Source organism: Mytilus galloprovincialis, chromosome 7, assembly GCF_965363235.1.
Source record: "Mytilus galloprovincialis chromosome 7, xbMytGall1.hap1.1, whole genome shotgun sequence".
In the NCBI taxonomy this organism is placed as follows: domain Eukaryota; kingdom Metazoa; phylum Mollusca; class Bivalvia; order Mytilida; family Mytilidae; genus Mytilus; species Mytilus galloprovincialis.
This window is the reverse complement of record NC_134844.1, coordinates 88,054,832-88,080,318: the sequence shown is the minus strand read 5'-3', so window position 1 is coordinate 88,080,318 and position 25,487 is coordinate 88,054,832. Positions and strand designations below refer to the sequence as shown.

Sequence of the window (25,487 nt, the reverse complement as noted above, 5' to 3'; positions counted from 1 at the left end):
TGCAGTAAGATAGAGTTTTTTTAATATATAATGCCTTTATATTTCCATTCTAGTAATAATACGTGTTAAATAATACTTGAAGACAACTAATTATTTTTATCATAAATCTTTACTCATGCGATTGGCAACTGTAATGAAAATAATTCGTTCCTGTGCTAACATCATCCATATTTAATGACTTATATTACGAAATCTTGTATAACTTTATTTGCCTTAGATTATTGGAATCCTGTTTGCTAACAAGGAGTATTCAGACAAAATGACAACGAAAACAACCGACAAGTCAACAGGAGAAGAAATGTATACAAAGTCTGTAATATTCAGAACAGTTTTCAGAGGCATCAAATCTTTCTTTTCGAGTAACTGGAAAAGGTACGTATGAAAAAACAATACATATATATATATATATTTATATAAATAAATATCGCTAACGCAAATTTACAGGTCTAACATTGTTGGGCTGTTATTAAGACGAATTATATATATACATAATGTGTTTTTAGTCTTGTATCACCATCACTGGTGATCCGATGGTAAACATCTGTTGAGTCGTCACTGGTTCTGACGTACTTAAAATAGAAAACATTAATTTGTCGGATGTTTTGAAATAGATAATTCAGCTGATCTGTAACAATTCCATAATTATGTCTTATATATCATGTACTGTATTACGATGCTAGGTTAAATCTGACGAGAAAAGGTAACACCCGACCACCGGAGGCTTTATTGTTTTTAAGAGCCTAGGTGGTCGAGTGATTTACGCACCGAGAACATTGCAAGACGATTTGCTGCCACGATATCTCAGTAGCATATAAACATTACATTTGTTCATGCGTGATGACGTATGAAGCGTATTAATCATCTGTTGTACTCAGGATTCTACGGTTAGATAACTTAAAACATATCCCATCAAGACAAGGAAAGTTTATCTATACATTTGGAAGACGATAGACATGAGTATAAATATGAAGAAGTGCAAAAAAGACAACTCTCAAACAAGTTATAAGGATCCCAAAAGTGACAAGTGTTAAACAATTTAAACATGAAAACCAACGGTCAAATATCAAGATAAAACAAGAAAGAAAAATTAGCAGCACCAACAAACAAAACATGTTCAAACAAATATGAATTTAACCTGTTCATAAATTCATACTTTGCTTGCATTATAGGTCTAAAATAAGCTTGGGGTGCTTAATATGTTTAGGAACTATTTTTGTGAGTATATTGTATTTAATCACGCTGTGTGAACATTATACTTTCTAAAGCATATTTGTTTGATTTTTGTCTCATTGAGGTATCTGACTGCTTCATTTGTACATCTTTGTAAGATGTAGAATAGAAGAGTTAAATATACAATGTATTAAGTATAGCAGCGTTTAGACAACACAGTACACTACAAGTTACAAAATTTGATCACCACATCAGTTATTGAGGATTGATAAATCAATCATGAGACAACATTTAGATGAAACTTGAATATGCCGTTAAAATTCTTTTTTCGACACTGAAAGCAGGAAAATAAAATCTACAATGGGTTTCTAACGAATCAGGTTTTGTTCGCTGGTTTAATCCTAGGATATTGGAGTTGAATCCTTACTATTTTTTGTATAAATAAGGGAACCAACTAATACTTTAAAACATAAAACCTTCGAGTTGATATAGAGATACATCGGAAAAACGAAAGAAAAAGACACAAATACAAACATTTCAGATATTTTAATAAACTTTGCATAAAGAGATTGTTTAATAAGGGTATCACACCCCTCATGCTTTATCCAAAATTTATTTTAGTTGTGCACAATATACTGGACAGTAAATAACGAATTGTTGAATTTCACAGATATGCAACCTAGTGCTGCTTTGCCTAGCCATCAACATAAGATACGACAAAGTATTTGGAAACTCGGATATACGAGACATATTCTCAAGGATAAATATTACCAATCACACCTTCTCAAGAGCCATCAACATATTTTTCATTGTGACTGTCGCCTTTTCGTCTGTATCTATAGCAGTTGTGATATTATCCATCGTTTTTATGATCCTATCGAAATGGAAATCCGTTCTGCATTTTGTGGTAAGAATTTATTACGATATTTTATTTATGAACGCAATACGATAATATGTTTTCGTGATAACGTCTCATAGACAAATGATAGACTTAATCCATGTACTTTTTAATCGGTGGTCTATCATTCATATGGGGACATAACAATAACATGTACTACAACGTTCAGAGAAAGCTGAAGTTCTGATGAATTGATGTTATCTGCTGTTAAACAAATAAAAAAAAAATACCAGTCATTAATTAGCACTTATCCATATAATCGGTTAAAACTTACTCCGTACACTAAACCATGTTTGTGTTCAAGCAGTTCTGTCGTGTGATCTAATTCAATTTAGCAATTTCTTCATATATGGATTAAAAAGACACGTCTCATAGCTTCGCTTTGGCAGAGCTGTGCTGTTTCCGGTATCGGCGTCGCCTTCAACAATGTACTAGCTTTAGATTATGTCGGTATAATAGAAAGTACTAGTTGTTTGTTATTGATATTTTGTATGCAGCTGTACACATGGTATACGTATTAGCTTATATAATTTCAATGGCGGTGATTTGGTCCTTCCACCTTAAATAATTACATATTGAATTTGAAACATTTGCTGTCGTTACATGTTTTTGTGTTGTATATGTTTAATCTTAGAAGATCCAATTGTACTAGGTAAATTATATCCCGTAATCAGTTGCATAAGTATTAGTACAACATCCAACCCCGCATCCACAGTCATGGTCTAATGGTTCTGACAAGTGACACTTTACATGTATCAGTTAGAAATATGGTCAATTTGACGGGGACTAATAGTGGTATGTCAATGGTTTTGGTATGGAGAAGCATTACATGAACATCTCATTTATATGGAACTTTTTTAGATGTGTTTACTTCTTATTCTTAAATTATTAACTTTAATTGTTTTGCAGGCTGCTGGATTATTGTGTTCTGTGTTAGTTGCGAATATTGTGCAAACAGGAGTGTGGGGAAAATTCGTGGCAGAAGTAAGTTTACCAATTATATTATTTATGTATCAATAGATACGCAATCACCTTTGATTTACTTTACTAAGTATGTTCCAAATAAAATTCGACACACAATACGTTTAAATATAATGATACGTCAAATGACCTAACTCAATTACCTGTACTCTATTTTGCAATTTTATACAGATTCAAATTAAGATTAATTTCAATTAAATTGAAATGTACACTATTCAATATTTCTTATTTTGTTTGTAAACACGTAAAAAAAATTAATCTAACGATGTTTTATAAGACATTTGTGTTGTGATGTTATACTTACGTTTCAGAAAAGAGTGAATATTTAGTACCATTAAAACGTTTAATCCCGCTTCAATTGTTTGCACATGTCCTAAGTCAGGAATCTGATGTTCAGTGATTGTCGTCTGTTTATGTGGTTCATATGTGTTTCACGCTACTCGGTTATTATATAGACTATACCGTTAGTTTTCCTGTTTGAATGGTTAACAATACTAATTTGTGGGGCTCTTGATAGCTTGCTGATCGATGTGAGTCTAGGCTCCGTGTTAAAGACCGTTCTTTGACGATCTATAATGGTTTATTTTTATTAATTGTGATTTGGATGGAGACTTGTTGGCACTCATAACACTTCTTCCTATATCTAAGAACGTGACGTTAGCATTAATATCAAATGAAGTGAAAAGGGGAAAGGTATTACACATGAAACTGGAATTTATGATTCTAGTTTCATAAATAAAATGATTTATATTTTGAGGTTTTTTAACATATTTAGAATAACATTTTACTGATAGCAGTACAAACATACTGACCACAAGGCGGATGGTTCACCCAAGGACTAAAAAAACAAAGACGAACAGACAAATAATAGTACACAAGACATACAATTTAACTTAGAAACATATATACTAAGCGTCACAAACCCAACCAAAAACTTGGGATGGGAGGGGCGGATCTCATATGATCCGAATGGATAGGCAGATTCTGTTCCATGTATGGCAACAATCGTGTTGCTCATGTGATCACACAATCAGTAAACAACGGTTTCCGGTAGGACACATTCGTATAAACGGGATGGTAGTAACGATATAAGCAACATATTTGAAATCATCTGTGAAACGGATTTAAACGGTCAACCAACTCGTGATGGCGTCCGTAAACGAAGGGGTGATTTCAACTTCACCATTTGATACTCTTTGCAAGTGTTTATATTTCATTATTGTTTGCAACAAATCAAACATATAATATGTAAATTTTAACTTATAGATATAACGAAAACTTCTTTGAAGTGATATGGACACCTGAAGAACGTATTTGACCAACTAAATTGTTCTTTTCTCAACTCACAGGCGTTTCATTGCATTTTCTCAATTTGTTAATGAGGGAGATACCAAAGGGACAATCAAAACTGATAACAAACCCCACCAATAAACAAGTGTTGGTTATTTTATAAGGATGTATACAAATACTTGTAATAGAACACAAGGAAGAGGGTTCTTTGCTAATTTATGAAGTTTTAGAATTAAGATACTGTTCTGATATACTTAAAGGTTTCCTCAGAGTTAGCAAATGAACTAAGAACACTATTTGTGAGCTATTATGGTGGTTATTATTACTCTCACCACTCAGCAACATATGATTGGTCAATATCGCTCGCATGGAATACGCTGTTTGTGCAGGTATGATCAATTTTCGTGGGCTAGATAGGAAACACCCGAATAAACCATTATTTATAGGCCTTGATATGTTAAATTTTGTTGTTTCAATTAAAAAGAGGAATCGCTCTGGGTTATACAAAAAAGTAGGCACGACTACACCACAGAGAAGGGAGGCAAATAGGTTTAGTTTGATAATTTAATTATATGAGTAGCTATCAATAGTTTTCGAGTGAATAATTATGCTAGACTGTTTCAAAATGTACTCTGAAAATATTTTGTACGGAAATACATTCATACCAAAATATAAGATTAAAGTACATGTACTTTCAATGATATTCTGATTGAACTTTGGACTTGCAGGCAGAATGTTGTGGAGTAGGCTCATTGATAGAATCGTCATTTACCTCTACCTATTGGTACACATCTAGCGACAGATCAGGTCATCGAATACCAGTACAATGTTGTAAATCCCAATCAGATGTCTTCCCTTATGCTGACAGATATGATAGTAATTGCACAAATTCTATGCTAGACGGGTACTTTAACACACAGGTGAGTAAGTTACATCTATTAGCATTGATATAGTATTAATACTTTTGGTAAGGGCATACGATACAGTTTCATCCCATATTGACATTTTGATGACAATTTGCATAAAGGCTATTTTCGACCTGATTAAATCAAATATGTTTTAACAAATATATCCATCATGTGCTACTTTTTGCATAAATTGAGGTTAAAATATCAGATATTTCCTCATAATTTGAATTTGTAGCGTATTTGTTTTATTTCGACAGCAATGCATAACTTTGTTGTTTTAAACAATAAACACAAGCTGTTTTTTGTTAAATGAGTTGTAATTTCGTTTTTATATAAATGTTCTATACATTTGAACATTTTTTTTTTTACAAATAACTCATAGATAACTTATGTTCATGAACGTAGAAAAATAACGTGAGTTTTTGCTGTATATTTATCAAATTAAAAAAAAATGACTTATTCAAGTAAATCTGTGTAGATAATATTAATACGTTGTCAAACCAAATGTCACTTTAAAAAATGGGCCCATGAACTCGTTTTCAAGTTTAATCAGTTTGAATTATAAAAATTAGTCGAAAACTGCATCTTTTCCCGAAAAGTTATATTTTTAACGTCGCGAAAAAAAAAAATTTCCGTTAGCAATGTCATACCTATCCTGCAACTGTATCATTTGCCATTAATGATGCATCCTTAAATATTCAATTGAATTGTCTTCATTTAATATTTGTTAGTTGCACTTTTAAATAATACAAATGAATGTACAAAATGGATAATTATTCTCAACAAAAAACAACACATACACATGACTTTTTATTAATTGATTTTCTGTAAATTGCTGTTGATAAAAGTATTTTAAACACTAAGGTGTTATACTCCTGAGAACAAATTGCCTTTGCAGTATATTATCTTATTTTTTCTAAATATTCATTTGTTTAAGTTTTTGTATTTAATTTAACGTTAACACTGGTAAAATCTGAGTAGTTATAAGCCTAATCATACTTTGAATTGTTTTTACACGAATTATTTTGATACATATATTGAAATATTGTGAAGGCGCTAAGTTGCAAATGAAATTTATGGTTATAAACTAACAGTTTGTAAGATATAGAAGTCTAATCCAAAAAAAAAAACGGCTAAAAAGGAAATTATACCCAGTTAACACTCAGGTCTATATAATCAATGCACTTTTTAGCAGAAAAAACACAAACACAAAACGGAAAATATTATGGAAAACAATAATGTATCAATTTATACAAAAACATTCATTGTTATATGTGTAAGACAACCAAACAATGCGTAATCGCTTATAATGATATTGTGATTACATGACTAATTGGTATGAGAATATTGTTTTATAGTCGTGTGATGATGCAGTTGAAAAACGACTAAAGACATACAGCATTATCTTCTTTGTATTCATGTCTCTTAACATTTTAGCTGAGGTATGTTAGATAATTTGAAACAAAACAACATTCAAACTTAAAAAAAAAAGAAAAAGAAATCAAAGTCTGCTATGTCCTTACGTATTTGAATAAAATATGGAATTTGCTAACAGCACTGATGTTCTTTTTAACAAACCATGTTGTAATTAAATTTTTTGAAGAAGTTGTTTAAATCAATATAACCGTTCGAGACTATAATCTGCGTAAAGTCTGAAAGAAACAAACCGGATAGAAAATGACACAGCATAAACGCATATACATGTATAGACACACATACATCCATTTAGAAGTTTAATTTGCAGTTTTACTTTTATTCAATAAACAGCATGATTACTTATAAATGGAAGTACATTCCGTTTTTAATACTATAGAAACATTCTTTCACATATGCAACCGCTGATCTTACGAAAACCATGTTAAATAGTATACCGAGAGAACAAATCATGCTTATTATAAATTATGTTATACATACTTGTTTTTTACATGTTTTGTTGTTCAGCTGCTGTCACATATAATGCACATTGCTGATTATTCAGGTATTATATTTGTAGTAAGTCATCTACGTTTTGATTTTGAATGATTTGTTATTTTTAGAATGAATAAGTTAAATAAAAGCATATTTTATGTATGCATTGTGTACCAATTTTTGCTGATTCATAAACAATTTAAAGAAGTTATTTAAAATAAATGTTTACCTCAATGTCTCAGTTTTAAAATATTAGTACCCTGATTTCAGATGTGCTGCGTGATTATGATTGTATACGATGGCTTGAGATTAAAGAAAGATTCCAAAGAAGTACACTTAGATGTTAAAGCTGTTGACAACACAAAGGAAATAAAAATTGAAATTGAGAAACATATATTGGAACCATCCATGGAGAATGAAGCTCTTACATCTAGAAAAAAGAAAAAGAAAAAGAGTAAATCAGGCAAAACATCAAAAACAAACAAGTCGAAGACAGGAGAATCAATTGAATTTCAAAAGAAAGAAAATACAATTATCCAGGAACAATCTGTAAATACAAATGAGTTACAACCTATTAAATCGATGGAATTTGAAGACAATGAGAAAGTCAATGTGTACAGTAAACAAGTTGACAAAATATCTGGTACTATTGAGGCTGAGGAAGTAGATACATTTGCTAAATATAATAGCACAGAGTCGGATACACATATCAACGATCCTACTGAAACAACAGATTTGTAAAAATTTATAAAAGAGCTTGTTGCTTATTCATGTTATTGATATATTGTTATATAGATATAGGAAGATGTGGTGTTATATGTCTTAAAATAGATATAGGAAGATGTGGTGTGAGTACCAATGAGACAACTCTCCATACAAATAACAATTTAAAAAGTAAACCATTATAGGTTAAAGTACGGCCTTCAACACGGAGCCTTGGCTCACACCGAACAACAAGCTATAAAGGGCCCCAAAATTACTAGTGTAAAACCATTCAAACGGGAAAACCAACGGTCTAATCTATATAAACAAAACGAGAAACGAGAAACACGTATATATTACATAAACAAACGACAACTGATATTATGTTTATGTTCCATTAAAATTAATTTTGATAAATAAGCTTTAACGTCGTACACCTCTGAGGAGACAAAAAATTCTTAAAATGAACTTTTTTTTTCTTAACCTGACAATTTGGTTAATATGACTAAAACAATGATAGGTGAAGAAAAAATAATATAGTGGTGCACAATGCTTTTCTATGGCCTTTCAAAATACCCAATTTTGATATTTTCCCCTTTTTTCATAGTAATTTACCTATTTTAAGGCTTATATCGACAAAACAAATTCAATGAAGAACAATTCTTAATTCCTATGCAGTATAATTCTACTTTAAGCCGGGGTCAAACATTCACGATTTTTACTACCGTCCTTGACAGGACCATTCCCGATTAAAATTTCTGAAAAGTCTGATCAAGATCCTGTGAATCGTAGATCGAAATTGAAACTTTAATTAAAATTTGTAAAAAAATAATCTGATCATGACAAAAATCAGATAGTGTTCAGGAAGCGTCGATATTCGACCGTTTCCAAGCGAATATGTTCCGATAATCCCGTTCTGAATCCGCTTCTAATCCGATTCGTATTTTTCGCCAGGTAAAATTCGACCGAGTCTGTCACGACTGCGTCCCGATCTACCGAATGTAATCCGACAGAGATCAGACAGTGACCAGACAGTGAACCGACGCTGACGGATGTTATCCGTTCAAAAACAACTGTCGGCATATTTGGGACGATCAGGTACTGTCGGAACGTAATCCTATCACGGTCCACTCAATCGCATTGAAAACGGCTTTGTCTGGTCTCAGTCGTATTGTATTCTGTTATTGTCGGGACTCTGACGGGGGTATCACTACAAACAAAAAGCATCACAATCGACAAGATCTGGATGCAATCTGGACTCAATCGGCAGAAAAACAGCTATGAAAAATTACTCCAGATCATTCCCGTTCCACAGAACACCGTCCAGAATATACAAAACATTGTTCGGAATTCGATCCGATGCAGCAGAATCTGTCACGACATAGCCACGATTATAATCCGACTAGACAAAATCGGCTGAGTTGCCCAGAATGTTACGGGACGCACCAAACTGTCTGGATGCTTTGCCGAACTATTCAGACCCTTCCCGACCCGTAGGAATCTGTTACGAACTAAAACGAGTGCGTTTAGACAATGGTAGGACATTCCAGATAATTGAGGATACTAATCCGACTTTTTCACTTTTCATGTCGTATTGCTGTCTGATCTCAAACGGGACGTTAATCGGCAATGTGCGAACCTCGCATTAAAACATTCTCTGATAGAAAAAATAAATAATGGTACCAATTTTCTTGCACCAGATGCGCATTTCGACAATACATGTCTCTTCAGTGATGCTCGTGGCCAAAGTATTTGAAATCCAAAGCTTATATAAAAGATGAAGAGCTATAATCCAAAAGGTCCAAAAAGTATAGCCAAATCCGTGAAAGGAATCAGAGGGAGATGCATTCCTTAACTTATATTAATTTCTATCATTTTGTAACAGCAAATTCTATTAACACAAAAAAAACGTATTTCATGCCAGTACCGAAGTACTGGCTACAGGGTTGATGATACCCTCAGGGACGTAGTCCACCAGAAGAGGCATACAATAGAGGCGATAGATTCCAAATCTACATTCAAATCATAAGCATATAATAAACCTAAAAAAATTACGAAAAATGACAAACGACAAACAACTGTTACAAAACACAATATTTAAAAATTACACATGTTGAAAACTTGCCATAATGCTCATATAAGTACAAACCGAGACATAAGTCTCAACCTCTATGTCACTTTCGAGAATCAGAGAAATATATTGCGATTGCGACAGAAGAGACATAACTGACAACATCTCTGACCTAGAACTGGATAGTTTACAAACTGGAAGCTGAAATTATCTGTTTTGTCGTTAAGTTTTTCCTCCAGCGACTCCTGCTGTCAATTTTAAGATTTAAGTCTAGATGTAAGACACACCAAACTTCGATGGTTTCAATACAGTCAATATATTCACCAAGATCCAGATTGGTCAGTGAGAGTGTATTATCTATATAGCAGATAGCGAAAAGTATAATGGAAGCTTTATTTTCAAATACAACTATACAAGCTAAACAAATAGTACCGATTTAATATAAAACATTACAAAATCTGTACCTCATATATCATAGATCATATATCATAAATATAAAAAAGATGTGGTATGGTGCCAACGCGGAAACTATCCCTAAAAAGTCACAATTTGTAAAGGTAAACCATAATAGGTCAAAGTACGGCCTTCTACATGAGGTATTATCCCACATCAAAACTGCAAGCTATAAAAGGTCCAACTAGTGTAAATTCATTCAAACAGGAAAACCAAATGCCTAATGTACATACAAAAACAAAAAACGAGAATCACTTATAATCAAAACTGACAAACGACACATTTAAACATCAAATTTTTGAGTAAAAAAAACAAAACTTGCATTGTATTACTAGTATATTGATTTAAAAATCAGTCGATGTATAATACAATAAAAGAAAACTTCACAATTTATTAATGTCTTACTGCCGAAGTGAATTGAGTTTGAATTTATATGCGTATCATCTCCCATGAATCAATATTTCTTGACTTATAACTTTAACAATTCAGAAAGTTAGTACCAATTGATCATTATACATTATATTGAGTCCCCATCAGCGTGCTGTTGATTTATACAAAGAATTTATATTACTTAAATGAAATGTAGACAGTACATTAAGTATTTGCATAAATCTACATCAAGACTTGTAAAAGTGTCATCTTATATTTCTGTGTTCTTGCTCTTTTCCGATATTTGTTCCTCACTTAATACATTTGTGTTTTCCTCCAAAGATGCCATTTTGATGCCTTCCTGATAATTTGTCTCATATCCCGAATTAACATTCGTTATCTCATTGTTCTCATCAATTATCTTCTGGTCTTGTTCTTGCATATTTTCATGATTTTCATCTGTTTCATTGTCCAAAGAAACTGTTGGTTTAAAAACAATGGAATTTGTCAGATTCTCCTCACTGCTAATGTTTGCCATGTTCAAACTCTCAATTTTGATAACGGATGTTTCTGTTTTAGTAGTTGATGTTTGTTCTGTGTATCTTACGTTTTCGTCGAAATGCTTTCTGTCGGATTGTGGGGTCGTTGCACAGTTACTTTCTATTGTACGATCAGTATCAACCAACTGTTGTTCTAAATTTGATATTTTTCTTGACGGAATTAAACTTTGCACATTTTGTACAATCAAACAAATCTGAATAAAAAAGAAGACTTTGGTATTTAAAGATAATACTCAATATAAATTCAATATATGAACTGTGTATTTCCTATGCCACATTCTGTGATGTTTTCAATAATTGGTTTTAGATATTCATGAGGTACAGCCCGTAACAGAGTAGTGATCAAATTCGCATTGTTTTACCGTCAGAATAAGTTACGTTATCGACAAACTTATTTCAGAAGTGACATAATTTAATTTTCTTCATCGACAAATCATTTCATGTCCAACGTTTAAGTTTTCATGGTTTAAGTCGAAGTTTTTTTAACACAGTAAATATAAAAAAAGAAGATGTGGTATGATTGCCAATGAGACAACTATCCACAAAAGACCAAAATGACACAGACATTAACAACTATAGGTCACCGTACGGCCTTCAACAATGAGCAAAGCCCATACCGCATAGTCAGCTATAAAAGGTCCCGATAAGACAATGTAAAACAATTCAAACAAGAAAACTAACGGCCTTATTTATGTATAAAAATTAAACATTTTTTATAATCAACCTCTGTCTTTGGCATTTTCATTTTAACGGTAAAGGATAAAATACGGGATCTCCGAAATTTCTATCATTTGTTACGAGGAAATCATTATTCAATCGAACATATGTCTGTGTTCATGACACATATTATGAAATACAAAGGAGTTAAAATGATCAAATACTTTTGAACTATCGGAAACAAAAATACATAATCTAGAATGTGTGTTCTGTCATAAACAATGGCTTCGTCGTGCGAATCGTTTGCGCCAAAAATGCGTCCTTTTGCACCACAACTTTTTTTCTCCAATGCCACGTTTGCGCCACCTGTTTTAAAATTACATGGTATCATTTGCGCCAAAAATAAAACATACGATTGAGCCAATCAGAAGAAAAATGACTTCCCTGCTCCTTTTGTCGGACTTGGAACTGACAGTGTACACGGCAAATGTTTCCATTTCTGAAACATATCTTCTTCTTACTGCTGCTGCATGGGTACTTTATTGTAGATAGTAGCTTGTAACTTCACTTTATTGTCCAAAAACACAAACATTAAAGGATGAAATGCATAAAACAGTTCATTATAATGCCCGTGGAATCCTTCTGTCCCTTTACTGATACGTCTTGCGATAGATAGTTTCAGCTCATACGCATGGTGGAAACAAAGCACTGTGTCATCAACCTATGTGACTAAAACATAATCAGCAAATGCTTCTATTTGCCTCTTTTTTGGCATATCTGTTATTAAATATTCAGCAAAGTAACATGTTTTCTTCCCTCTCAATACATGGACTATCTATGCATTTTAAGTCATTTCTCTCCAGATGCTCATCTTCATGGTGAAATATCTCCGAACATATGATACTTTTAAAGCCAAAAATAAGAATAAATATCTACTTATCATTAATACTTATGATAGATATGTGTAGAGGTAAATTGGCGCCAATGAGTTCCGAATATTGGCGCAATTGATACATTTGGAAAACAAAATTTGGCGCAAATGATACCCCTGAAAAACAGTAATTGGCGCAAAAGGACTGCTGCCTAACTGATCTTAGTTGTAGAAACAGTTTGGTGCGACCTCGATAAAATCTTTATCAATTTAATATAAGCGATAAATATTCATGATTACAATGATAATGAATTTATTGGAGTCACATCCACTGTTTCTACTGTAAACATGAACTCGTCGGTTAGTGCAATGAAGACACTTTTATAGATTGAGATTGTTGGTTTATTCTTTACACCTTCGAGGTATTAAAATTATTTCAGTGTTTATTTAAAGTTAAATTTATTTTCAAATCTCTTTAGTTTAAAATTGTCGATACTTCCGTTTAAGATTTCTGTAGTAAACTATCTATTCTATAGTTTGGACCATTTTATGATAAATACCCTTTTGTACAAGAATACTTTCTTTATAGAAGTATAGATCTGCTGGTTATAGATTGTTTTTTATAACTTTTATTATTGTGACGACGCGCTATGAAATTCAGATTAATTTATAAATGAAGTTGTATATAAATTTTTGGTCATAAACACAAATCTTTTATACAGTTCGACGAGTGCGTCAATGTTACAGTAGTCTGTTTACTGTAAGTTACTAAGCTTGGCCCGATTCATTTGTCATTTATGGAAACTAATTCACCACTTTCTGAGACATTCATTTTTATTTCACCATCAGACATGGAGCTACATTTGTAACAAAAGGAAAACTCTCAAATAAAAGATATTTGACATGTTATACTGAAACTTTCTTATAATCTATTAAACGACTGCTTTTCTTAGATATGTGATTTTTCATGGTTAAACTTTTGCATTGTTAACGGACATTTTGAGATTTTTTATTGTAAAAAAATGGCGTTTTTTAAAGAAATCAACATTCAAAATTTCGAACTTCATGAACATGTACAGGAAGCTGAATTATTGCACATCTATGTACTACTTAAAATTGTAATTCGATCTGCTGCGTCCTTAAAATGTTCTGACCGTCCTACGATTTAATGTACGGAAATGTTTCGGTAAATTAAATTCAAATTCGAATTGAATGTTTATGACACACAAAAAGAGAAACCAGAATCTCTTGATGACCAAACGTATGTACACGTTGGGGCGATTTAGAGCTTTTCAGAAGGAGTGAGATTCCACCCTTGTTGAAAGCCTTGTGGAAACCTCTAGATTTTTAAATTCCCTCCGTTCTAATGGATGGAGTGTGGTCTCTCTTTAAATTACCCCATATCTTTTCATTTTCCTATTTACCGAAGTGAATGTACAAGTCAAAACAGGCTCAAGAAAAGGCGAAATTTCTTTTTCAAACTAGAAATCCATTTTTTTCTAATAGAGCACCTTACATTATCGTCAATGAGTTCAGGCATGTGAAAAATTATATAATCATACACAAGAAAGAAACCCTGAACAGGCTTTCAACAATTATTTTTACCTATTTAATATTTAGTAAATATTAACAAAGTACAGATATAACAAAGAAACTGCCCGGTATCCGACATAAGAGTACACTTTTTACTGCACGCGTAGTCGGGTGCGTTCACTACGAGGACACTTGTACTCAACTACGCGTGAAGTACCCATACAGGACATTTTCTATGTCATCCTGGTATATTATCCGACAGTTAAGATAAGAATCTGGTCAAATTTTGAAGTTGAACATGTGGGATTTTTTTATTTCTGCCACGGACCATTTAATTTTCCTGGAAGAAGGGGCCTGGTAGGTTTTTAGAAAACAATATTCTGACCCTGATTTTGACTTTAAAAATCTGCTGCCTCAATATTTTGTCATATTAAAAAAAAATCTCAACAAAATTTTTCCGTTTAAACTGTACTTGAAAAAAGTTTGTCATGTGAAACGGACGAAGACATACTCTTACAGAAGTACAAATACCAGTCCTCCCTTTTGTGTATACATAAGAGAAAACATTTCAAAGTTATTGATTGAATTCAAATCCATCACATATACGGTACACATTGTAGTCCGAAAAAATAAAGGACTTCATTCCTATCAAACACCTTTTTAATTGTTTACAAGTATATTTCTTTTAGTTTTGGGTAAAATTGTAAAGGAAATATACTATCAAGACGTCCTTCCATAAATCTTTTTTTTCTGTTCTGACTTTGAAGAAATGACTACTTTTCGCCCAATCGAAATGGTGCATGGACATATTTTGTTTCATATTATTAGAATTATTTTCAATATTATCGGTATTAAACTTGATTATCGACACATGAAAGTTTGTCATCATTGTCAATCTTTTTAACGTTAAAGTACCAATAGTTTGGTCACTACTCAATTAAGTTTGTCGATAACGTAGCTAATTTTGACGGTAAAGAAACATCAATTCGATCACTTCTCTGTTACGGGCTGTATGTCTTGATTTGGCATACTTTCGTGGATTGTGAGGAAAAACACCTGATGAGTCTTATTTGACAGTATTAATACATTAACCAATACTGTGTTTGTAAAACGTGCACCTATAATTTATGTTGGATATAGCTTGCCATATGCAAAGATGCTTATCGATTTTTGTTACTGTTCTGTTAAAATGTTTTTAGTAGGAATTCGAAATGTAATTATGCATTTGGTTTGGAGTTTAATTTGTACAGATAATAAAGAATAGAACTGAAATTGGTATATAAGATACTCATACTACATGTATATGAAAAGCACATAGCTGAGAGGCTGGTATAGTAAATAGTACTCGGGTAAAACATGTTCTACTCTAGTCATTGTGTCATGTTATAAATCATACTGTTTGTTCTGTTTTTAGTCTCAACGAATTACTTATTTCAAGTGATATTATTGTCGAGAAAATCATTTGACAAAAACGAAAGAGATGACTAACGGGGTTTAAAAAAGACAATTGTATCACTCTTTTCTTATATCGCTGAGACGGACAACAGCAAACTATTTTAGTTGTCTAATTTTTATGAATTCGTATCAACCGTTTGAGACCCTTTTGAAATAAAATAGTTTTAAAGATTTTCGATAAAGATGAATTAAATAAAATTATGTTATTTTATAAATATTGAAATAGATATAAAGTAATCGTTTTCAATAATTTTCAATTGTAGACAGGCGTTTTAGGATCAAGTATAGACAGCAGTTTATAAGTTGTAGTATATATAGCAGTTTATCAATTGGCGAATTTTTTATGTCATAAACGCTGAGTATGTTGCTTTCCTCTTTATGTTATGTAGCACGAAATCAGTTGGTGCTAAGTGAAACAAAGAGTATACCTCTGCCACTATGATGATGGAGGTAAATACCATGAAAGGTATGCTGTACTTTTCTACTTGATTTTGGATCGCAACATCACATCCCTGTAAATAAATCATACTAACGTATAAATAATGTGCATAGTAATTAGTGATTTTCAGAAATTCATTTATAATTTGCGGTTCACAAGTATCACAGGGAGGAAATGAATAATTTATAAATTGCAGACTACAAGAACATTGGTACCGTTAATTGTATTACTACCACTGGGTCGATGCCTCTGCTGGTGGACTATTAGTCCCCGAAGGTATAACCAGCCCAGTAGCCAGTACTTCGGTACTGGCATGAAAATACGGATGTTTTGTGTTATTAAAATTTGCTGTTACAAAATATTAGAAATTATTATAAATTAAGTAATGTATCTCCCTCATGCAAAGCTCTGATTCCTTTCACGAATTTGGCTATACTTTTTGGACCTTTTGGATTGTAGCTCTTCATGTTTTATATAAGCTTTGGATTTCAAAAATTTTGGCCACGAGCATCACTGAAGAGACATGTATTGTCGAAATGCGCATCTGGTGCAAGACAATTGGTACCGTTAATTTTATTACTACCACTAGGTCGATGTCTCTGCTGGTGGAATATAAGTCCCCGAGGGTATTACCAGCCCAGTAGCCAGTACTTCGGTACTGGCATGAAAATACGGATGTTTTGTGTTATTTAAATTTGCTGTTACAAAATATTAGAAATTATTATAAATTAAGGAATGTATCTCCCTCATGCAAAGCTCTGATTCTTTTCTTGGATTTGGCTATACTTTTTGGATCTTTTGGATTATAGCTCTTCATCTTTTACATGTTTTATATAAACTTTGGATTTCAAATATTTTGGCCACGAGCATCACTGAAGAGACATGTATTGTCGAAATGCGCATCTGGTGCAAATTGGTATTGTTAATTTTATTGTGTTCAAAGTTGTAATCAAGTAAACCTTTGTTTATATAATGGAAGTATAGACAATTGACATACGAACTCAAAAGCTGTCATTTCTTCTGTTATAAACAAACTTATAATAAGTAACACCAAGTCTTCTCAATTTTCGTTACATAAACCTGAGAAATATTATTCAATTGTATGCTTGCCTCGTACGGCTATGTTTAAAGTTTATTTTATTTTTACGACATTGCGTATAAGACAAAACCTTTTTTTCTTCTTCTTATCTATGAATTAGTTATAATACAACAACATAATCGGATAGATGAATATTTATTATTTGTTATTGTCATGTTGACAATAAAGTATCATACAATCGATGGGATTTCTTAATATTGGTTTTAATTGACATACCTGTGTGTGATATAAACCATTGATTGTGTAATCGGTACAGTCTGTGTCGGTTTTACTCGCGTAGGGATATACTACAGTTTGAGATTTACAACACTGTACTGGTATCTGCTGATAGGATGAATCCCGGTTGCTAGCAAACCAGGACGATCCAGTCATAGACATAACGTTGGAGGTTCCAACACCACAGCATTGTGCCTGAAGTGTTAAAATGTACTTTAGTTTTTGAACACTGAAAAAATAAGTAGTACCACAGATTAGTGAAAATAAGGCATGAGTTATCATTCAATTTATTATTGTTGATACAGTATTCCTTTTAGTACAAACGGGGATAGTTGTCAGATAGTAATAATGGATAATAATTAATAGTATTTATTTACAAATTTTTCAGTTAAGTAGAGATGGTGTATAAGGAATCAATTTAGAATGAAGGATCTATAATATTTGTGTTCACTTCACATCGTGGATAAGGCACACAGCCCAGTCAACAAAGCGGATTAGGTATCCAGATGAGTTGCAATGGTAGATAAGAAATCCAGCTCAGTAGCAGGGCGGATAAAATGTCAAATTCAGTAGAAATCGTAAATATTGATCCAGTTTCTTTGAAAATGGGGATTATGTATCCAAATTAGTAGCAATGTTTGATATGTTTTAGCCATTGTTACTAGCATTAGAGGATATGGTATTGGTTTATGTATCAATAATGAATTACGTTTTTAAGTTCAGTGAGTACAAATGATGGATAAGGTGGATAGTTCCGTAGAAATGATAGATAAGAAATTCAGTTCAATATTAATTATCTCGTTGAAGTAGGTTTTAGTTATATTATGAATATTGAATTGCTTGTTTTGGATATTAAAACAAAGACAAGGAAGTATGTATAGATTGCCGGCATCCATCTTTCCAGTCATTGTAGCATTTTGATAGGGAGATATTTTATGTTGGATCTTATTCTTGAAGCAATTGTTTTGGTCTGAAGTTAAATTTGCATGAAGTAATGTTTTCAACAATGTCGATTTTTATATTGATGCACATTGCCTGAGTATGAATTTCTTATTGTTTTGCCTTAAATTTTACAGAGATTAGGCGAAATTTTTATCATTTTTCCTAAAGACAATTTTAAATGAAACAAATGACAAAAGGACGAGGAACTTTTATTATTTTTTTTTGCAATACGATTTAATCAATAAAGCAGTATGAATAAAATTTTACTTCATTGCAATATCAAACATTAACTTACGAGAATCATCAGAATTAAGTTAATTTCAACATGCATACGTTGCCAGTATATCGAAAATTCTACAAAGTATGTTTTTTTGGCCTAACTTTCTGAAAACTGAATTTTGAAAATCACAGAAGTTCAAATTATAAGCGTTAGTTCTTAAAATTTACCAGTGTAAAGTTACACGGGCTATACAGATTTAAGTCGTTTTGAAAAAAAAAAATCGATCTTTAATTTGCGCCGATTTGATGCTTTGATTTACGCCTATTTGTTTTATTATCGCTAGCCCCGATATTATAATTGCTTTCCGAATTAATACATATACATGTAGTTAACCTATAATATATTGTAGTAATATATGGATATAAGAAGTGGTTCCTTATGTTTAAGATAAGTTTAGTCATATTGTTCGAGACTTTCTTTATGGCATTAGAAAGGAAAGATGGCAGACGTGTTAACCAAGTGTAAAAAAGATGAAATAACAAGATCGAATACATATGTAAAGCATATCAATACTCGCAAGAAAAGATAACATCCTTTGTTTTACGTTTTTATGGATTTTTTTTGGTGCTTTAAGATGCTGTAAATAGAATTTTAATCCTTGGTATTAGTATATGTAAATAGAGTGCACACATATCTTTAAATTCTGATCGAAATTGTACTCCTTTCTCCCCTTTGTGGGAAAGGAATAACAGTTATATGCATATGTTATAATTGACAATTCATGACATATGTACAACTGGCTACCGGAGGAGATTTATATGATAATTAAATTTTCTTTACCTTTAGTGCAAATGAAAGACAAAATTGGAGATAACTTCTTCATGCCTTATATATATATCATGTAATGTAATACGACGCTTGATTAAAACTGACGTGAAAAGGTTACACCCGGCCACCGAAAGTTGCATTTTATGAAGGCCAGGGGGTCGTGTGGTCGTGTGGTCGTGTGGTCTTGGGCGCCGGTTACAGTGCAGGCGATTTGGTGTCACGATATCTCAGTAGCCTGGGTTCGAATCCCGACGAGGTAGGAACAAAAAAATTGCAAATTAACAGATCTAACATTGTTGGTTTGATTTTTAGACGAGTTGTATATACATAATGTAAACAGCCATGTATCACCATGATTGCTGGTGATCCGATGGATAAATCTGTTGTAGAGTTGTCACTGGCTCAGACGTACTTATATAATATATATTTATATATATAAACAAAATCAATGCTTTCAAAGTGTTAGTGTTATGCAGTTAAAAAAAGTATTCATCTTCAAATGAATAATAAAAATGGAATTATTTTACATACCTTTATAAAAAGTGTATTCCAGTAAAGAGAATACGTGTCATGGTGTGCTGATTCATTAGAAAACTGATATCCCATAATATCATTATGTAAAGTGTCTTCTAGAGTTTGATTTATCTGAAGTGTGAAAAGATATAAACAATGGTGTTGCCCAGTTTTCTATGTTCATTTTTGTATTTTTGTCGTTTTACAGTTCATTGTAGTTCATTGCCAGTTCTGTTTTGACATAAGAGATAAGATATATATTTGTAATAATGAAAAAATCATTTACGTTTTCTGAAATTTGTGTCTTTTATTAAGCTACCTATTCTAAAGGTATTCTACAGAATGATTCTCCTGTTGTCGCCTGTGTGCACGTATAAACATTTCATTTTTGTTTTCTTATTGTGAAGTTGTTTTTTTTCCCTTCATTTTAGGACTTTTTTTTATCACCCTTTTTAACAATAGTTTATGACTTCCTTTTCCTTGTGATGTTTGAAAGCTCATAAATAAAGGCAACAGTAGTATACCGCTGTTCAAAACTCATAAATCCATGGACAAAAAACAAAATCGGGATAACAAACTAAAACCGAGGGAAACACATTAAATATAAGAGGAGAACAACGACATAACACTAAAATGTAACACATATAGACAAAATCCCACGAGAATAACAAATATAACACATATATATAACATCAAAACCAAATACATGAATTTGGGATAGACAAGTACCGTGACACGTCTTATCGCAATGTGAATTTACACTCAAAAATAAGAGAAAACAAACGACACAACGTTATAATGTAATACACACAGAAACGAACTATAATATAACAATGACCATATTCCTGACTTGGTACAGGGCATTTTTAAAGGAAAAAATGGTGGGTTGAACCTGGTTTTGTGGCATGCCAAACCTCGCACTTTTATGGCCATGTGAAATATAACATCAAAATGACAACACAGGACTACAATATAAATAAATTGGAGAACACAATTGACAAAGAATCACACGAACAACAGCCAACAAAAGGCAACAAGTTCAAAATTTTAATACGCCAGAAGTGTATTTTGTCCACACAAGACCTATGTGTGACGCACAGATACAAAAGTTTGAAAGCCGAAACGAGTACAAAGTTGAACAGCATCGAGGACCAAAAGATCAAAAAGGTTGTGCCAAAAACGGCAAGGGTTTTCCGTTAAGTTACCAGAAAATCCCTATAATTTAGAGTAATTTATACTTTTGCAAACAGTAAATTTAATAAAATGAATATTCAAAAGATGTACATGATAAAGCTGAAGTATTAACTAATTACAGGAAACAACTGAAATACATTTACATAACCAGACATTTGAAACACAAAAGTAGACACATCCGAATACGTTTAAACCTCTACGCCAAGTGACGTCCTATTTGAAACTGAAAAATGACGAAAAAATGACGTCATTAGAATTAGTAAAACAGAGCATCAAAAAATGAAAAATGACGAAAAAATGACGTCATTAGAATTAGGATTAATTTAAGATTATATATTTGAACTAAATACTGATATTGCATTTAATAACAAAGCACATTTTAATTCTTATTAATATAAAACTGAGGTAGCAATTAACTATATTATAAAACTATGTCAGGTTTGTTATGAATCTAACTTCAAACGTAAAATATCGTACTGATTACTTTGAACGAAATCAAATCTGATAAATGAAGGCGGTGATTAATTTTCTTTACCATAACACAGAAATATAATAGAAAAGACGTCAACACATTTGACAAAATCCGATGAGAATTACAAATATAACATTAAACATTTAAACTAAATACATGAATTTGGGATGTATAAGTACCGTACCACGTCTTATAGTAATGCGAGTTCACACTCGGCAAAACAGTCACAATCGGGAATAAGTCACGTTTGGTAATTAAAAGATTAGACGACATTATGACAAAACACAATCTACCATGTGGTAAAAATGTCCTTAGCTAGTTTGGTCAACGAAACATCGTATGGATCCACCAAATCGTGATGTTGTCCATAAAATTTACGGAGTGTCAATTTTAATCTGTCCTCCTCATAACTTTGTTGGAGCAGTTTCTGCGTAAGGAGCACACTCCTGTATATGAAGTCCGTATAGTGTGAACAAGCACGTGAATAACGTATCAATTGTGATATGTAAACACCATACGAAGGGGCAGAGGGTATGTTACTGCTGAGAAATGGGAAATTGATAATTGGGAAGTTGAAATCGTCCCGTTTATCATAGATTTTCGTGTGAAGTCGTCCATCTACGTCAATATTGAGGAAAAGATCAAGGTATGAAGCAGTCCTTCTAGTATCAGTGGTATCCTTAATTTCAAGTTCACTTGGATATATGAGATGTAAGTATTGGCTGAAATATAAAACAGTAAAGTAACAAAAAAAAAAAAAACTCCGAGGAAAATTTAAAACGGAAAGTTCGTAGTCAAATGGCAAAATTAAAAGCTCAAACAAATCAAACGAATGGATAACAACTGTCGTATTTTTGATTTGGTACAAATAATTTTGTAGTTTTACTTTCTACTAGCATCAACAGTAAATCATGCAAAGATATGTCCTTTGACTTGAGCAAACATATAAAAAAAATCTTAACTCACATGTGCCGTTACTTTTGCCATCAAGCCCAACTGGATAATGCTTGCAATAACGAGAGCACTCCACAAACATAAACTCTACAACATTATGTATAACAATTGTTTCTAATATTTCTATTGTTAAAAATGCTATATAATGATGTTTCATAAACATTGAATGTTTAATCTCTTCCTTACGATCCAAGATGACCCACCTTGATGAAGATGATCTCTGATTTTTTGTTAGAATAAATATTCTACTATAGATATAGATTCAACCACTGCATCGATTCTGATACAACATTTATCAACTCGGGACAGTTACATTTTCAAATTTAAAACGCGAGGCATGCCAAACGATTCATATATTTGAAATTTAAATGTCGAGAGTTGATAGATATCTTTCCACACGAGATTTGGTGGTGGAATCTGTTTCTCTTATGCTTTTATGCTTTAAGACGATATGCGGACAATCTCAATCAATCTTTTCGAACGACTTACAAAATTATTTTTTTTGTGACGTCATCAGGCATGATCGCCTATTATTTTGACGTCACAATAGGAATTTTAGAGGAACATAAGGGAGACAAGAAACTTTGACGTGATAATCGATTTTTTTTCAATTATTTTATAAAAATAATCCACAGTTCACGAAAGAAAAAAGTCGACTAGATTTAGACAACACATTTTTTCAGACGTACTCTGTCAATATCTTGTTTATTTTACGGAAAGACTAATTGTTTTTCTGTCTATGAAGAAAAAACATAAAAAAATTTGGTACACACTGAATAACGCGCGTAGTGGGTTATCTAACAGTGTGCACCACATTTTTTATGTTATTTCGAATAGACAGAAAAAATATTACAGTCATTTCTTATAATTTAATTCTAAATTCCATTTTAAACCGTAGAAAACCTTGAAAAAACGTTGACGACGTCACGGTCACATGACTAAATTAATTAAACTAAAATATGACCAATTTTATTTTAAGGGAAACACAAACAAATCACTAGTCGTATTACATTAATTAAGTACACAACTCAGATAAAAATCGTTTAATGAACCTAGTCGTTAGTTGTGATTGAATTATAGCTTACTTTAGCTTGATATACGTTTAATTTGTAGTTCATTGTTTAAGACTTAACGGTGACAGTTTTTTTACTTACAGTACATTTGGAATTTGAAGGACAGTCGTGTAATTAGGAATCATTCCACGCCTCCTTATTTCGAATACAATTTAATTTTAATACTTACTAAAATCGTTGATCGATATTTCCATTTCCCACAGACCATTACTAGACTAATAGTAGAATATATGCTGGCTAGTATGTTAATCGCAGAGAACGTCACAGTGACAATGGAAAAATAGTCAATAGTTGAATTTAAAGAAATATTTTCAATATATATTTGGGAAAAGAGATCTTGTATGTTTCCGTTACCGAATATCCAATCATACCGAATATTTATAGCCAATCCAAGCAATCCGACACTAAGGATCTGTAAAATAAAAAATAAAAAACAACCACCGGCTATTACATTTGGTAGTGTTAGGTTTATCTTTTAGGCATCTCTCTTTCGTATTTGACACACCTTTTGGAATTTTGAGTCCTCAATGCTCTTCAATGTTGTATTTGGTTGGCTTTATAACTATTTTGATCTGAGCGTCACTGATGTGTCTTATGTAGACGAAACGTGCGTCGGCGTATTAAATTATAATCCTGGTACTTTTGATAACTAATTGCAACATATCATAAGAAATAATAAATTTACAAAAATGCTGGCCTCCGAGGAAAATTCAAACCGGAAAGTCCCTTATCGAAGGGCAAAATGAAATGAAAAAACACATCAAACGAATGATTACAACTGTCATATTCCTGACTTGGTACAGGCATTTTCAAATTTAAAACATGGTGGACTGAACCTGGTTTATGGCGCCAAACTTGTCGCTTGTATAACGGTCACATCAATTTCATTATATTTACAACAAAGCGTGAACAAAACAGACATAATATGTAAAAAATCACAAAACTGACAAAAATTTAACAACAAAGCACAACAAGCATCTATCAAATTTAAAAACCATATTCATTGCTTCGCTCGAAAATATAAACGTCAAATAGGTCGAAATATAAAATATTTGAAGAAAATATAATTGCACATTGGGAAAAGTAGTTTACAGGGTAAAAAAAATCAAAAGTTTTGTTAGAACTTATTTCAGAAAAAGACCGAGAATTATAATTATCAAGAAGTTCTCGAATTTTTAAGAATTCATATATGATTAATACCAGTACACAAGTAACATGAGTAAGATAATTATGTCGTTCAAAGTATTTTGAAATTTGTAATAGAATAATAACATAATGACGGGATCTTTAAAGTACAGGACATTAGCTTTTTATGACTGCTTTTGTTTTTGCAAAGCAACGTCATTTGGAACATTCATGTTTATTTTACTGTTGGATACTTAGAAAAAGAAAGTGGTTCAATCAACAAAATCAAAAAATATCTCGGTATAGTTTTGTACCTAACGTCCGATTCAGACACATTTCCTGTTATAAAATGACTAGCGCGTGATTTTATATCTAGCTAATTATTTCAATTTTCATTCAAAAAAGAAAAATCCAAGCGAATACTACATATAGAATATATATTTCTCGTGTGTAATGATTTTCAGGAGCTACCGTTTTTATCATTATTTTAACCAGGAATCTCTGTAGAATTTCCCATTCTGTTTTTTTGTTTTAAATTTAGTTTGTTTCTTTTAATAATGACCTAACAAAATTTGACTTATCCCTG

General features: G+C 32.1%; 2 protein-coding genes across 2 annotated transcripts in view; one reads left to right on the top strand and one right to left on the bottom strand.

Moving 5' to 3' along the window:
* The first annotated feature begins 221 nt into the window (after positions 1-221).
* Positions 222-7,922, top strand: LOC143083939 (uncharacterized). Its single transcript, XM_076260347.1, has 7 exons — positions 222-372; positions 1,170-1,215; positions 1,841-2,077; positions 2,978-3,052; positions 5,068-5,259; positions 6,606-6,689; positions 7,426-7,922. Exons 1-7 carry the CDS (start codon positions 260-262, stop codon positions 7,894-7,896), a joined length of 1,218 nt encoding a protein of 405 aa, XP_076116462.1. The 5' UTR covers positions 222-259; the 3' UTR covers positions 7,897-7,922.
* Positions 7,923-10,341: 2,419 nt separating this feature from the next.
* The window catches only part of LOC143082038 (uncharacterized), a 33,600-nt gene continuing 18,454 nt past the window's right edge, over positions 10,342-25,487 (bottom strand). The window contains exons 15-20 of the mRNA XM_076257617.1: positions 23,946-24,188; positions 22,716-22,790; positions 20,102-20,215; positions 17,581-17,775; positions 16,255-16,338; positions 10,342-11,504 (exon numbers count right to left, since the gene is read on the bottom strand). Coding sequence (XP_076113732.1) covers positions 11,022-11,504; positions 16,255-16,338; positions 17,581-17,775; positions 20,102-20,215; positions 22,716-22,790; positions 23,946-24,188 — 1,194 coding nt within the window. The 3' untranslated portion in view covers positions 10,342-11,021. The remainder of the gene's footprint in view (positions 11,505-16,254; positions 16,339-17,580; positions 17,776-20,101; positions 20,216-22,715; positions 22,791-23,945; positions 24,189-25,487) is intronic.

Bases quoted from the DNA above. Each gene is read 5' to 3' on its own strand.
- LOC143083939 (XM_076260347.1), top strand. From the start codon at position 260: ATGACAACGAAAACAACCGACAAGTCAACAGGAGAAGAAATGTATACA. The intron at 373-1,169 runs GTACGTATGAAA...CTTGCATTATAG, and splicing joins TTTTCGAGTAACTGGAAAAG to GTCTAAAATAAGCTTGGGGT. The intron at 1,216-1,840 runs GTGAGTATATTG...TGAATTTCACAG, and splicing joins TATGTTTAGGAACTATTTTT to ATATGCAACCTAGTGCTGCT.